Below are 16,002 nucleotides of genomic sequence, written 5' to 3'. Positions count from 1 at the left end.
TTTACAAGTATCATCTTATGTATTAATAGATCTAGCTGAAGGTTGATGGCATATTGACCTTGGAAAATATAAAAAAATACCGTTATTAATATAACTCAATATAAAAATGTGTTATTATCAGTAAAAATATTGTTCCCTTTTAGATTAGTTATAGCAAATAAATACATTATGAGAACACGAATTAAGTTTGTGGTTTGTTTAAATAAATATGAATTTGTTAAGTAATAATACCTGTGTGAAAATAAATGAATGCCACTAAACAAGACAAACACTAAACCAATACTCACGGATGAAGCTCTTCGTAGTCAATGGCCAGTTAGGAGAAAAAACAAACATTTACAGTTACTATTATTAATAATTGTTATTAAAATTCTCGGACATCGTCATGTGCTTGATGCTGTGTTATTTCTTACATTAAAAGCAAGTTTCAAGAATAGGAAACATATTTTTTTGAGCCATCAACTGTTATAGTCATTAGCCTTAATCATAATAGATATATGACCAAATTTTTCATATGAAACAAATGTATTTTATTCTAGATGTTTTGTCATATAAGTTTATGTAAAAGATTTTTTCTTTGTTCATCGAAAAAACTAGTGAGTGTTGCTGTAAAAGTAACTACAACAACATTTATAATTTATGAATTTCTAGATAGCAAAACCGGTTAAATGGATGTGAATTGAAATTTCAATATGTTTGTTTATTCCCGAATGTTGCAACTATGGCACAAGTAATTATATTTGGAAAATTAACAGAGAAATCAATATTGCGTCATGTTTTAATTTCAAAACAACTAACTACTATAAGCTATTATTAGCAATCATTTCATTAACTTACACAATACTATATTCCATTGAGAACGAAGATGATAAGCAAGGATGACAATTAGATATACTAATACGATAATAATAATGAAGTTGCTTTAGTTGGACCACAAAGAAAATTTAAAAAAAAAATCTTAAATAATAACATTATTTTCTTCAATTACCTTATTCTTTTAAAAATTCCAATTTCAGTATAGACTAAATGTATTCTGGAGGGAGGAAAAGAATAAGGAGTATAGACTAAAAAAAAACCCTTGGTTTGAAGCTTACTTAAACGTATAAAGTAGTAGTTAAACAATATAAAAATAGGGATGATCTTGACCTGGGATATAAATACTAAAAATGTTTCCTCACTCACTCAATTACATAGCCATACAGATAATGCAAGAAAAAATTAGAATTATGCAAATATGATTGAAATTGGTAAAAAGTTATTGATCAGCGCTAATCTGCAGATTAGCAGTGTATAGAGGGTCAAAATCAGAGCATCATCATACAATAACATTTGTAAATCATATTTGTTCAAAAGATAATTTGCGTACACCGTGAACCTTCCTGACCTCTTAATGCAGCAACAGCATTATGCAACGGGCTTTGTTTTTGAAGATCGCTTCTCATTAGAGATTCCCTGAGCCGTTGCGCAACGCTTACGTAATCGCGCAACCGCTCGTTCGATCGGTATCCTAATCTGGCGAAAAGAATTTCGTTGATAATGGACAAATCAGGAGATAATAGTTAAATGGTGGTGAAAACAAATCAATCAATCAATCAATTGTGAGATGAAAAATAAATTGTATATAAGTATTGTGATCCTAGCAACAGAAATATATATATATTTATATATATATAGTGGTATATATTATTTGTTTCAGTTGGTTCTTGCGAAATTGATTAATGTATAAATATAGAAATGGATGCAAAAATATTTATGTTATTTTCGATTTACTCTCTATCTGACACTTGACATTTGCACAATTGCAGTTCGACGTGTGAGGAGAGAGAAGAAACAAGAGGAAAGAAGAAGAAGGGAATAGAAACTAAAGTAAAAAAACAGAGGTCGCATTTATTATAAAACTCGGAAGGCGCTAAACGATTGGCAAGTAGAGAGACAGAAGTCGGGTCGATTGATAATCTTAATCATCATTTGATAATTAGCTCTGATGAAATGTGAGTAGGCATACGCTTGATTTTTTTTTGTACGTTGATCGCCCTTTATACCGTTTAAATTTTTTGACAGTGAAGTTCTTGATGTAGGAATAAGAGTTGGAATTGATTTTCTTGTTTTTGACAGAATCAATTCGGTATATTTTTTTTAAAGAGGTAGTAGATTGAGACAGTACAAATGGCATTTACAGTAATCCTGCATGAGTCGAGTAGTTAGTAAACATTCGTTATTATTCCATTGAAAGTCTAAAAGTACAATGGATAACGAGTCCGTAGAGAACGTATCTAGACTAAGTAGTAGAGAGAGCAGTCACAAGGACCTCACTGCATCTCGCAGTAGTATTAAGAGTACGAAGAGTGTGGATAAGAACAGTTCCAGTGCTAGCCAGAAGGGCGAGAAAGATGTACATTTCCAAAAAGGCTCAGTGAAGATTAAGGCTGATGAAAAGAAAATGGAGCTTGAATATAGAACAGGTACAGATCCATCAATAAAGGTACCCAACAAGATCATTGCAAATTGGAGACATGCCTGTGATCGGACAAGGGATCGTACCAGAGATCTGTTGAAGAGGTGGAGGACCTTACCTGAGTATGAAGTGGTAGCTGACAAAAAGATTGGACCAAAACTTGATAAAACTGACTCACAGAATGAGAGCTGTGGCTGGAGTGTACACGTTTGGAGTAAGCCTATTACTAAAAATCACTCAACTAGCATGAAATAAATGCACTGTCTCAATTTATTTTTTAGTTATTTCTATCTCTCTCTTAATCTCAGAGATCTTATCAAAAGCACTCCTAATTCACACATTTTAAAACTCCCCCTCTTAAATAGACCAAAGGTAATTTTTATTTTAAATCTAGAAAAAAAAATAATACATACATCTTATTGCATGTTTTATCTTTTGTTGTTACTCAAGTTCAATCCAACTAATTTAATGGTACTTTATTTAGCTACATGGGTGGACAGGTTTAGTGTTGATACAATGGAAGCATGGGAAAATGAGAGTCAATTATTTGAGCTGACACCAATCCAAACCAACAAATTTACTCATTTCTTTACAACTCTCCTTGATCATGATCAAGATGAACTTATATGTGATCAAGACTTTGGGGCCTTAATAGAGGTAAATGCATTAGTTGATATTGTAGATCAGAGATAATGTTGTTTTTTTTTTCTTCTTATGTTAAGCGGTTGAGACATTTTGCTGACTGGTCCACTAACTCACCTGAATACAATATACTAAGGGAAGTTGAAAGAGGTTTTATGGATACATTTTTACAAGAAATACACGATGAAAAATTAGGTAATGATCTTAGATCTAGTTTTATACGTTTCATATTGTACTTAATCAAGTACTTTATTATATAAGTTATAATATTTATTATGATTTTAAATTAAAAAAGCATAAATTCTTTAGGTTTCTTGTTCCACGTAAATGTCAATTGTTTTAAATACATAAAATAAATTTACAAAGGAAACCTGTTATATTGAAATGTTATTGAAAAAAATTGAGCAATAGCTTAGAAACTTCATTTAAGTTAAGCATATTGTTTTACAATCCAAGCTCAGTTCTTCATATTCAATGTGACTTATAAATTACAAATGTAGATCCTTTCATCTATATTTAGTTAGTAGAATTACTAATTTGAGTATCAGGTTTTCAGGTGAATGGCCAAACTTATTTAACTCTAGATGGTTGGTTGTACAAATGGGCGCAACTAGTGACTGGTAGTAAAAGTTTAAACGACTTTCCAATATGGCTGCAGTACTTTGTAAAAGTATTATTTCAAGTCATCAATAGAACCAGTGAGTGTTGTTGTAAATACGACGGGAAAAAAATGTTGTTTAAAATGTATGTGCTTGTAGATAGTGGCATCATTACTAAAGAAGAATTGAATGCATTCTATTCATCAGTACTGGGCCTTGAATCCAGTAAAGTAGATGAGATCTTGAACCTTGCGTACTATGCGATGACTTCCGTAAGTGTTCTAACGATTTCGTAATTCTCTAATGGTAGTTGCAACAAACAAATTTTCAGAACGGCGACCATTTACTAGGTTTTAAAGCATTTCGACTATGCTTTTCCAATTATCTGTTGGGTAGATACCCTAACGGACCTGGACACTACATCTTAGGAGCAACTCCATTGCCTTTATCCTCAGCTCTATTTCCAGTCGACTATTCGGCCTTGAACGCACAACCTGAAGATTTAGAACAATACGTACCAGATAACAAAACAAATAGGCGTAGCGTTATCGTCTAAGGACCTAGTTATAATACCAACATATCACTTTGTTAGGCACAGATAGGCTATATACAAACGAACAAGCAAAAAAAAAATTAATAATGTTGAAACAAAGTAACCAACGACACAAGTGCACCTTCTCTATTCAGATCAGGACAGAAATTCTATTGTAAACAACATCGATCTGATCTTAAAATCATATTCTAAAGCTATGTGATATATACATTTTAAAACGTTGTTGATCTTGCTGAGTTTTTAGAAGGCTTCATAATTTTATTATGTTTTCTTTCGAACGGAGACAATCTTATTAGCGATATTTACAGTTACGTTTGGATTATCATTTCATTAGAGTTGCAGTTGATTTTAATGATGGTTTTAAAGAATGAACACGTTTATGAATGCTATAATGCGAGCTATACACAAAACACACATTTCGCACCTTATGTAATAATCCACGGCCATCTCGATTTTTTTAGGTGTAGAGATATAAGCAAACTATTATTAATCTTTAGCTTTGTCACTGATAATGGATTATCTTACCAGTGGTTAGTTGCTCAAAATATCGCGGTTCTGGCATACTTTAATATCTACGCGTGTGCTTAAAAAAAACACATTCAAAACTTAAACACTACCAATGAGCTTAATTTTATGGATTTTGCATTTAATCGAATATTGCTGTTAAATAAATTTTTATGAAAAGTTAAAGGTTTTCTTATTTTTCGTCGATCGTTTGGTTGCCTACAACAACAATCGTATTGGATTCCTTATATCATCAAGAATCAAAGAATAAGATTGAACAAAAGTCATCTGATCATAGCTGTAGAAAATTATAGACAAAATAATTTCATGAAGACAATAATATCAATCCAATAAATACATGTCATAAATAATTTACGTTTACAAGATAAAACATATTTAACAATATTAAATTTAATATAAATATGTCAGTTATGTAAACATGAGTTGTCAGCTGACGTCTGCATTTAATTTACATGCATATTTCTAAAATAAAATAAATATCTTTCGTTTTCTTTTTAAGATAAAAATATCCTTTTATTATGCTTTAAAACTCCTTATTTCTTGTATTTTAATAATACATTTAATTTTGTTTAGTACTGGATCATAGTAATCTCCAAAATTACTAGAATTGAAATAATTGGAAACGTTAACAGAACCTTTTATTTATTCCTGGCTAGAAGAATTTATACTATTTGAAAGTTAATAGTTTTCATCTATAAATAGCCAATTTTCCCAATATAGGTGCGATATTTAAATAAATAATAAAGAAAATTTATTATGCAACATATTTAAATTATTTATAATAATAGATTATTGGACAAAATACAACAAACCACAATATATAAATCCTATGGGTTATTTCTTGGTCTTTGTTTTAAATTATTTATTATAATTATACATTCAAATCTGTTTTTACGGATTATTTTTACAAGATTGTTGGCAAATGGGATATTCCTCTAATTAAAGTTGAAATTTCATCTGCGGATGATACTGCTGCTTGACAAACCTCTTGAGGATGATGAAATAATAGAAGTTGTGCCTCTTCTGACATGCTGTAAGAAAATTTATAGATCATTATGAAAAGAATGAATGAGTTAAAGCAATGAATCGAAAAATATGATCTTCTAGTTGAAAAAGGTACGTGAATTTATATAATAATACCATATGTCAAAAACCTTTTTTCTGATTATTTATTTATGTTACGGTAAAAGTACTCAATTGGTAAATGTAAACATTTCACGATGTTTTTAGGTAAATGTAAGTATAAATCTGACAGCAGCGTCATATACCTATTTTTACCGGTAAATGTTTACATCTACCTACATACATCGGTAAAAATTGAAAATAACAAATACGAGAAACAGATGTTGTATATCAAGGTTGGGTTGGGTTAAAAATCTGTAAAATTGTAAAGAAATAAATAAAATAATTCTGTGATTAGTTTTTTTTTTGGCATGACATAACTTATATGTTTCATTTACCTATATGAACTTTTACCGACGTCATTGGGTAATACATTTCCCGGAAATGGTGGGTAAATGTAAGTTTGAATCTTTTCATTTGTTCCTGTTTTCCCAAAATAACTCGAAAATTACATAAATTTTCGTTGCAAAAGTTACGTAATATTCATTACGTAACAGAGAAACAACGTTTTTCGAAATTTTTTGTCTGTCTTTCGTGAATTTCTCGACAACCCTGAGCTGAAAGTCTCACCTTTCCAACGAGCCTATTGGCATCTTCGTGCTGTTGACGAGTGCTATGAGTTTCAGAATGTTTGAAAAAAAGTGAAAAGGATTTTCTTAAAAATCGCAGTTTGAAACTTTTCATCCGTTCCTGTTTTTGTTCCGTTCAAGCCGGTAAATTTGGATATGTATCTGGAAATGTATACATTTACTGATTATGTACTTTTACCATAATCATTTTTTTTACACGGCTTTTTCAGGAACCAATCTACTAGACTTTGTTTAACTTTACTCATATAAAATAAATGAGTAATGTTAAATGTCGGAATAATAAAATATAAATGTATAAGTATAAGTTTTGAACATGTTAATTTTATTTTTTCACGTAATATTATTGAACTATTGAAAACTTTCACGCGCTTGTGCGCCAACTTAATTTTGTGAACCGGAAGTAACTACGAATTAAAAGAAATACAATATTTAATAAATCATATTTATTAGCAGTAATCATTTAATAGCCATAATAGCCTAAAGCATATAACAGAATGTCATGGTCGTCCAAAGAGGGAGATAAAGAGGGGCCTATACTAATTCATTTGGTTGTTCTAAATTGTATGCAATTAACAGTAGAATTATAAAATTGTCTAATTTTAAAATGAAATAATAAATTGAATCATTTTTTATAAATAAAAATTTCTTCAAGATTTTAAATAAAGGATAGAACATAATTGATGGAATTTACTGAATATACGGACGCTCATGTTTGTAAAAAATTTCAGGTAGATTGAATTTAACCACTAGAACCATAACCATTATTACACCATCCAAGGATATATACCATAGTATTGATATTTTTCGACTAAATCAATCTTTACCTCAAATCTAGCTTTAAACTGGTAAATATACAATCTAAATGAAAATAAAGACATGGACAAAACATCTCATGTAAGATTCAATATTGGCTAAATGACATCAGGCTTCGTAACTCTGTAAGTGTAGTCTAGTGACAGTTGTCGCAACCCTAACAGCGTGACATAACATTACATGCGTCAATATGTTAAAAACGCCCAGCAGTAGTAAAGTTATAAGGAATCATTATATGTTGGGTAAAAAAATATTGAACATCTCTATATTAAATATGTAAGTTATAAATTATCTATTTGCGTAGCATTTTGGAACTTTTGAATGTTTATACATTATTTGTAAATCATTGAATTTAATAAATATTTTTTTCCAGAATATTTTGTAATTTTTAATTAGATTTTATTATCATTTTGAAATAATATTTTTTATATTATTATTTAAACACATTTTTAGCTGCTTTTTATATCATCTTCTATTATAAATATAATTATATTATAAATATAATAGAAGATGATATTATTGAATCATATAATTTATATTAGCAATTCATATTTTTAACAATAATTCTAAACTTATTGAACGGATATATTTCGTTCTGGAAATAATCACGCATCGACACAATATAATGCGAAATCGTTATATTGATTAGGCGTCACATTTGAATAGGTCATGTCCAATTTATTATGTAACAATCAACGCTCATTTCATTTAATCAATTATAACAATACAAGTCAAAACATTTGATAACAATACTAATAATTTACAGTATTTCATTTTTTTTGTCCATTTCTCGAAATTCCTATAGCACGGAAAATATGAACACAATTAGATTAGAAAATGTCGTGTTGCATAAAACCGTATTATATGAGACTCAATACTAATAATTTACAGTATTTCATTTTCTTTTGTCCATTTTTCGAAATTCCTATAGCACGGTAAATAGGAACACAATTAGATTAGAAAATGTCGTGTTGCATAAAACCGTGTTATATGAGACTCAATACTAATAATTTACAGTATTTCATTTTTTTTGTTCATTTCTCGAAATTCCTATAGCACGGAAAATAGGAAGACAATTAAATTAGAAAATGTCGTGTTGGATAAAACCGTGTTATATTAGACTCAATACTAATAATTTACAGTATTTCATTTTTTTTTGTCCATTTCTCGAAATTCCTATAGCACGGAAAATAGAAACACAATTAAATGATCGTGTTAGAGAGAAATTATATTGTAACTAACCATGTTATACGAGGAATTCCGCAATATATCTATCTATATATCATATTACAGCGAAACCGTGCTAACTATACTTTAGATTACCTGAAACTTGTACCAAATTACACAAGTTCGGTTTTGATTAGTCCGAATTCACTGAACATTTTAACGATATTCTAGGAATCATCCATCTATAATAATTTTATTTTAAATTACACTAATGACGTTGATATATTAATCATTATATTAATGCAGTATAATTAACATAATATTTTCTGATAATTCATTATTATTATTATTTTCGATTTACATAAGTCTAAATATTTTTTTATTTTGTCTTTATTGATAATCCTAATTAGAAGATTAATATTTAATTCTTCTAGGCTAATGACCATAGATGTCGATGTCTAGTTAAAATAAAAATAAAATTTGTAAGAAATAGCTCCAATTCGGAGGAACGATGATGTTATAGACATCTACTTAGAGTTACTTCCGTCTGTTGCAAAGATTCAAGTAATAATTCGCTATAGAGATATAATGATTTGAAATTATGATTTTAAAAATTCATTTTCCTGTAGTAGTTGGTACTGATGCTTTATGAATTATCGGCCTCCAACTAAGATTCAATGACAGCGCCCTCGCTGTGGCAAAGCAGTTTATCTATCAGTCCTATTGCGCCTTGTCTGCTACGCTGTTTCGCCAAGAACCTAAGATTTTTTTAACAATATATCTAGGATTCTGATTAGCATGCCAATATTTGAATTAGCTAAGAAATTGGAGGCAATCTTGTCCAGTTTCTTTTGATACAATGCCAGTCGAACATTTACGATATGTTGTATTAAAGGACACTACAAAAAAGGAAAGCTTAGAGTCAATTGCGTACAAAGGCAATAGATCCTGGAAGGAAGAAAGAATCAAGAACGAATTGCATATTTGGACTGTTTTTGTTCAAGTAATTAATACCATTGTATCCATGTTTCAATGTTGTAAAGACGAGATCATCGTCAACCATACATAAATAAAAGATAAATTCGCCAAGACAGTTATATAAGATTGGTATATCTTGCTAAGGCAATTAACCTCCATATTTATTGACAACGTTAAGCATTTACCAGACGATGCGAGAAATACAATAAATGTACAAAATAGATAAATTATTTTATGAAATAGATTAATTTTATACTGTATATATTTATTTCATTAAAACTCGCTGGATAAAATTGTTTTACTTATTTATTTGGAAATTATTTAATAAATATTTTCGGAGAATAATTTGCTTTGGAAATGCGTTGTAAATATTTGTTGACAGGGGAAGTTTGGTACTGGCGAAAATCAATATACAGGTGGGTGGATTTGTGTCGATGAAACGGGCAGATCGGGTCAAAGAAGTCGTTTTGAAACGATTGCACCCGAATATCTATGGTTATTGATATAAACATGCACCAATCACATCCCCTAAAATAACGTTGGGTCAATAGCCAGATGCACACCTGACTTATTATAATGTATATTTAAATCAAATTTATTTCAATTTCAATTTAAACCAAACCCTTTCATTTCGTTAAGACAATCTTTTTATAGTCACTTTTCATATTAATTTAAATTTTGTTATAAAATAAACGAAAGATACATAAAAAATCTAAAACTTTAAAATATTTTAATTTTTTTTTCTTTAAATAATTAATTAGAAGCCAAATCATTTGATTATTTATTATATAAACAAATAAAAATAATGAATTTATTATTTTCTTAATTTGTTTAATTTTATATTTTTTTTATATAGTATTTTGATTATATTTATTTAGTTATTATTTATAATTAAAAATTGTCCCTAATAATCAATAATTTAAATTGCCATTTGTTTTTAGTATTTCTAAGATCAATAGATTATTTTATCCTTTGTGCCAAATGTCCTTTGAAGGATTTATGTAGTATAGTGTAAAAAAAAGGGATATTTTTTATTTATAATATGTGAGGATACAGTTTCATTTATAATTTGATGATGGTTTTAGTATAAATAGAAAATTTCAAATCGGGGGGTTGTGATTTTGGATTTTCAGGGTTGTTAAATACACTCGTTGAGATGTTCATTGCTGACAGATTGCAAGTATTATGGCTGCCGTTTATTGTTAGTGGTGCAGCCCATTATTTGATTTCGAGTGAACAATCGTTAAAACGATAATCATTTGATCTGTTGGTGCTGTTAGTATTATTACATTTAAGTGTCTCGACAATACCAACGACTGCAGCACGTTACTGTTTCGCAGCAGTTGCTGTTGAATTTCTAAGAAGAACTCACGCATAATATGGCTAGCAACCGAGCTTCAGTTCATCCTGAAGTGAACAGTACATCCCAATCATTGAGCAGCAGCTGGTCTTCTATAGAGCAGAAACTGATCAAGAAACTCGAAGAAAGTTACCACAACGAGATAAACGGTATTAAGAAATCAATTATGAATTCTCTTGATCCCAAATCGATACTGATAAATCTGAGGCGACTGAAAGATGTTAGATTGAAAGTTGATGAGTGGCACAGTATTTCGCAACAGATGTACGGTACAATAATGTGCCCTAAAGAGCAAATACCTACAGAAATTTGTGAGGAAAAGCCAGAAATAATTCCAGTACCTCCTCCGAGGACGATGACTTATGCAGAATGCTTGAAGAAAGGAATCAGCAAATTTAAAACTCCTGTTGACGAAGCCAAGGATACAAATTGCCAAACTATTGGTAAGGACAATTTAAAATCCTGAATAGTTAAAAATAATCTTGCTGTAAATAATCTCTTGCAAATCGGGGATGGTAACGTTGAAATTTGTTTGTGCTTCAGATAAAGATGCAGTTCCTATTAAAAGAGCTGTTAACACTCAGTTAACTAATACTCAAGTAACGGAACAAAGAAAGCTCAATCCTTATCTTATAATTACCGGTTTAGATTTGTCTGTCGGTAGCGAAAAATTATTTCGATCTCTTGTGGAGCAAAACTCTTTCATTAAGGCGAAGTATCCAGATGTGGAAAGGATCAAGATGGAAGTTAAAATCCATCATTTCAAAACTTATAAAGTAAGATCAAGATTAGCGAAAAATGTTGTACTTGAGGTGAATCGAAGGTTTAGATCTTTGGTTGCTGGCTCTCAGGTCACAATTGGGTGGTGCCGGTTCACCGTTAAAGATTATAACGGTATACTGAGGTGCTACAAATGCCAGCATGTTGGTCATATTTCTAAGTTTTGTACAGGATCAAGGGCTTGCAGCTACTGCTCAGGTCCCCATTCCTATAGGGACTGCAATGCTAAAGCCCCGAAATGCTGTCTATGTGAAGAAAACAAACACAAATGCGATCATGAGCCGTATTCCGACAAGTGTACATCATACAGACGTATGATTAACAATTGGATCAACAAAAACGCTTACTAAAAAAAAACTTATTCTTTCGAATTTATCATCTTAATTATTCCATAACCATTTGATATAATTCCATAAAAATAAATTGTTCTACTAAATAACGTTATTATAGATTTTAGGAATAGCAACATTTATATATAAATGCAATAGTTTTAATTAATTATTTTATTGCAAGTGACATCGCGGCAATAATAGTAATTATGAAGGTCAACAACCAACAATTTCCATATTATATCAAATTTAGTTATTAATATTTGTGTCTATTTAAAATATTTCAAGGATAAAAAAAAATCTCGTAGAAATATTACAATTGCATAAAAGGATGAATGAATTATTAAGAACTATTAAGCATAGGTACAACAATAGGTATCAATTGTCCTATATTCGATTATTGGCAAAGGACTACCATTAGCTGGAGAGAAATTTTAAAGGTAATGTACCCCATTTTTTTAATATTTCATATTCACCAACTAGTTATTTTATATATAGGTTAATTATTATTTAAAATAATAATAATATAACTTGTGATTTGAAATATCTTTAGCACATCCACTTTTTAAGCACCCAACGTTTATTATCACTACCTTCTACAAATTTAGTGTCTCTATTTATACAACATCTAAAATCACAATGAAATCGTTGTAAAATATTCAGTGTGGTTTTCGATTTTCTTCCTCGTTGATAATGATGATTCATACTAGTCAATCAATAAACACTTGGGTAATTCAATTACACCCACCTAATAAACATGCAACACTAATACACAAATTCAAACAAGAAAACTAAACATTTCACTATTAAAAATTAAATATCTTGGGTTGCCAAATTATCCCGTATCTCTAGAACATTTCATAAAAAAAATCCCGAGTCAAGATTTAAATTTCAGATCATTTAAATAATAATAAATATAATGAAACAATATTGCTGAATTTTCAAATAAATTACATATATTTGTAAAAATTGTAAAATTTCGATCACTAAATACGTTAATTTTGTAGTAAGTGCAAAGTAAAATTCTGGCAACCCTAACTGGATCTCACTATGAACTCCTCGACTATGAACCTACACGAAGTAAGCTACCATCGATTTCGCCCTTCGCTGACACCCTTCTCACACCCGCGCAATAAAGCCCTAAATATAGAAGATCTTGATTGGTTGAACAGTAGGAACTTCGATCATGCATTCACATTACCTTTCTCCCTAATCGTAATTGAATTATAAACTAATCTCAACATTTTTCCTCCCTAAATAGAATTGGTTCGCAGCAACTATGGATTTCCAAAGGACTTCTACTGATACAGATCATCAACAGACTTCTAATTCCCAGTAAGGATAACAGCATTGAAGTGGATTTCCTACAAAAAAAAATGGATAAACCAATATGGATTAAGTAAACTAAATAGTATAGTTTAGCATATAGCAAATGCATTATCTGCATTGAAATCAGTAGCATGTCCCATAGTTTTATTTTAATCTGAAAAAGTTGCCTTTAACTAACGACTCTTTTTTTTTGCGAATTATTTATATAAATATGATACACGTGCAATGTTTTTAGTAACTTTTTCAGTTTGCACAGTGCATAGTAGATGAAGCTAAGAATAAGGCTTAATTTGCTTTCATCGAACGTTACATAAGTCAACACTATATTGAAATTTACTATTATAATATACTTATAAAAACAAAATATATTTAAGGTATTTCACAACTAGTAGCACCTATTTGCAATTGAATTAGTAAGCTTGAAACTTGTTCTAGAATATAGTTACAGTATATCAACATTAATATAGGATTAATAATAACGTTTATTGCAACAGTATTACATAAATGACATAAAATAATTACGTAATATATATAATCTGCTACAAAGTGCTTCTGACGCTTGAATATGCTATTAAGTTTAGATTTAAAATAATCTACATTAGTAATTTAACATATTACTAAAAAACGCTCTGATTATAAATATAATTCATATGTAAAACGAGATATTACACATATATTATAAATACATAAATAATTGAAAAAAAAAATTGGTATAAAAAACATGGATAATTGCTTTTTTTATAAATTCTTTATTTATTTATATGACTGAGTATAATTATGTATTAATTATTTAAACATTATAATTAGTGTTTGCAACTGATGAGCTAACTACTTTCTGAATTACTGCTTGTTTTTATATTACACACTCTTTACATATACAGTGGAACCTCGCTTATCGAGTTAAATCCGTTTCACAATTTTTACTCGTATAGTGAAACATATTCAAAAATACACATAATATGTGTACCGGGACTTCTCTTCTCATCGTCACTCGTTATCCGAAACGTCGCTCGTTAAGCGGACATTTTTGTTCGTTATGCGAGGTTCCACTGTATTATTTTTTTTATGAGCATGTTAAATATTTTCAAATAATTATAGTATTATGTATTTAAATGTATGAGTCTAAATACTAATAAACGTATACAACTAAAAGTAATTAACGTAGAAATTATTTATATTGGATTACTGATGTCATCAAGAGAAAAAATCTACGAAATATACCTTTATTATAATAACCGTGATATCATATAACAATATATATATTTCATAATTACAATTTCTTTAACAATATTTTTAATTGATTTATTTATATTGATACTCTGCATCGTGATCTAGTTTGTGTAAATATTTTGCTTTTATTGCTGAACGCCTTCTTGAATCCATTGATCCAGTCTATAACTGATATCATCTTTCTTACCGTTTTCTCATAATATCTACATTGACATATTTTTTTTTGTAGTTGCATTAAATTCGTTTTTCATTTGTGGACAATTTAGGTATCAGTAAACTAATCAAATTTAGATGCATTTTATTTTATTTTTTTAATTTTTCTAGCTTTTTCTCAAACTTATTAATATTTGAAGCTATTAATACGATTACTAATATTCAGTATAATGAAAAAATATATATAAAAAAAACTGGAAAGTGATTTTTATGGATCTTTTAAAATATAATTGCATGTAAGTATTCTAAAATACAAGACCAAAATACTCAAAGTTATATAAGTTTCTTATTTATTTTAGAGTTAGACGTAAGAAACCAGTTACCTTGGAACAACTATAATTACAAGACATACAAAGAAGCAGAGCAGCAAAGCATCACTACAATTTTAAAGAAAAATATATTTTGGTAAGTCGTTTGGTTAAACTAAAGTTGTCATTTAGGAAATTGGTAAACTAAGACAACGACTTAATGTAAAAAAAAACTGAACATAGGTTCAAAATCCATCCATCGTTCCCGGACGTATGAAAAGGAGGACAAGTCAGGGCAACCTTAGGTTTATAGAATAAAATTATGTATTAAATGAAAATTAACTATTCATTCCATTAAAATATCTTTAGATGAAACATTTAAATTTTACTTAAAGAACTACAGTTTTGGTGCAATATAGAGAAGGTTGTATTCCAAACGTCCAAGAAATTGGAGGTATTGCCGTGATGGAGTTCTACGTTGATCTTGGGTGCAGCTCGAAGATGATTACAAAATATTTAAAGTATAGATCGAGTGGTTTAGTTTATTAAATATGTGTTTCAGTTATGGCAAAGCTTTTGAGCTCAATGTGTCAAAATCATATTATATGTTGTGATTGTTATAATAAAAAAAATAATATTATATTTATATTCTATTATTTTATTCTACTCTTTTATTTACTATTGAAGTATATTCTTCATCCTGTACCTATTGAATTCAAACTTTATTTTTCACAACGAAGTGTTTTTATATAATAATTATGTAATACATAAAAAAATAAGCTAAAATATAAATAATTTGTTAATTATTATTCATAAAAAGCCTATACATGAAGCGCGTCTGGCACGTATCCAACTATTGTTTCGTATTTGGACAAAAGCGACTGACCAATTCAAAGTTAAGGATTAGGATAGGTTCAGAAGACGAGCGGTGGCTGTACACGAGCGGAGACTACATAGATAGTGGCAGTAAACGAAGGAAAGTGTATGCTGAAGAAGAAGGGGAGAGGTTTTAGTGAGCTAAGAATCCCACAGAGGTTACAAAGTTTAAAAAATGCTCGAAAAAGCAGTG

At 29.5% G+C, this 16,002-nt stretch overlaps 2 protein-coding genes and 1 long non-coding RNA gene across 3 annotated transcripts; all 3 read left to right on the top strand.

Moving 5' to 3' along the window:
* The first annotated feature begins 1,701 nt into the window (after positions 1 to 1,701).
* Positions 1,702 to 4,939, top strand: LOC108563641. The gene is made up of 7 exons (XM_017922378.1): positions 1,702 to 1,991; positions 2,062 to 2,669; positions 2,940 to 3,112; positions 3,178 to 3,292; positions 3,646 to 3,795; positions 3,856 to 3,968; positions 4,028 to 4,939. The coding sequence occupies exons 2-7, from the start codon at positions 2,246 to 2,248 to the stop codon at positions 4,250 to 4,252; spliced, it is 1,200 nt and encodes a 399-aa protein (XP_017777867.1). The 5' UTR covers positions 1,702 to 1,991; positions 2,062 to 2,245; the 3' UTR covers positions 4,253 to 4,939.
* Positions 4,940 to 10,531: 5,592 nt separating this feature from the next.
* LOC108563632 lies at positions 10,532 to 12,045 on the top strand. Its single transcript, XM_017922369.1, has 2 exons — positions 10,532 to 11,247; positions 11,348 to 12,045. Exons 1-2 carry the CDS (start codon positions 10,824 to 10,826, stop codon positions 11,932 to 11,934), a joined length of 1,011 nt encoding a protein of 336 aa, XP_017777858.1. The 5' UTR covers positions 10,532 to 10,823; the 3' UTR covers positions 11,935 to 12,045.
* A 2,660-nt stretch (positions 12,046 to 14,705) lies between these two features.
* On the top strand, positions 14,706 to 15,519 carry LOC108563635. The gene is made up of 3 exons (XR_001891103.1): positions 14,706 to 14,738; positions 14,797 to 14,921; positions 14,985 to 15,519. It is a non-coding gene; the product is annotated as an uncharacterized LOC108563635 (long non-coding RNA).
* The last annotated feature ends 483 nt before the right edge of the window (positions 15,520 to 16,002 follow it).

This window comes from Nicrophorus vespilloides, unplaced genomic scaffold, assembly GCF_001412225.1.
Source record: "Nicrophorus vespilloides isolate i.1.1-1 unplaced genomic scaffold, Nicve_v1.0, whole genome shotgun sequence".
Classification (NCBI taxonomy): Eukaryota; Metazoa; Arthropoda; class Insecta; order Coleoptera; family Silphidae; genus Nicrophorus; species Nicrophorus vespilloides.
The sequence above is the reverse complement of the archived record's forward strand: the minus strand, read 5'-3'. Positions and strand labels throughout refer to the sequence as shown.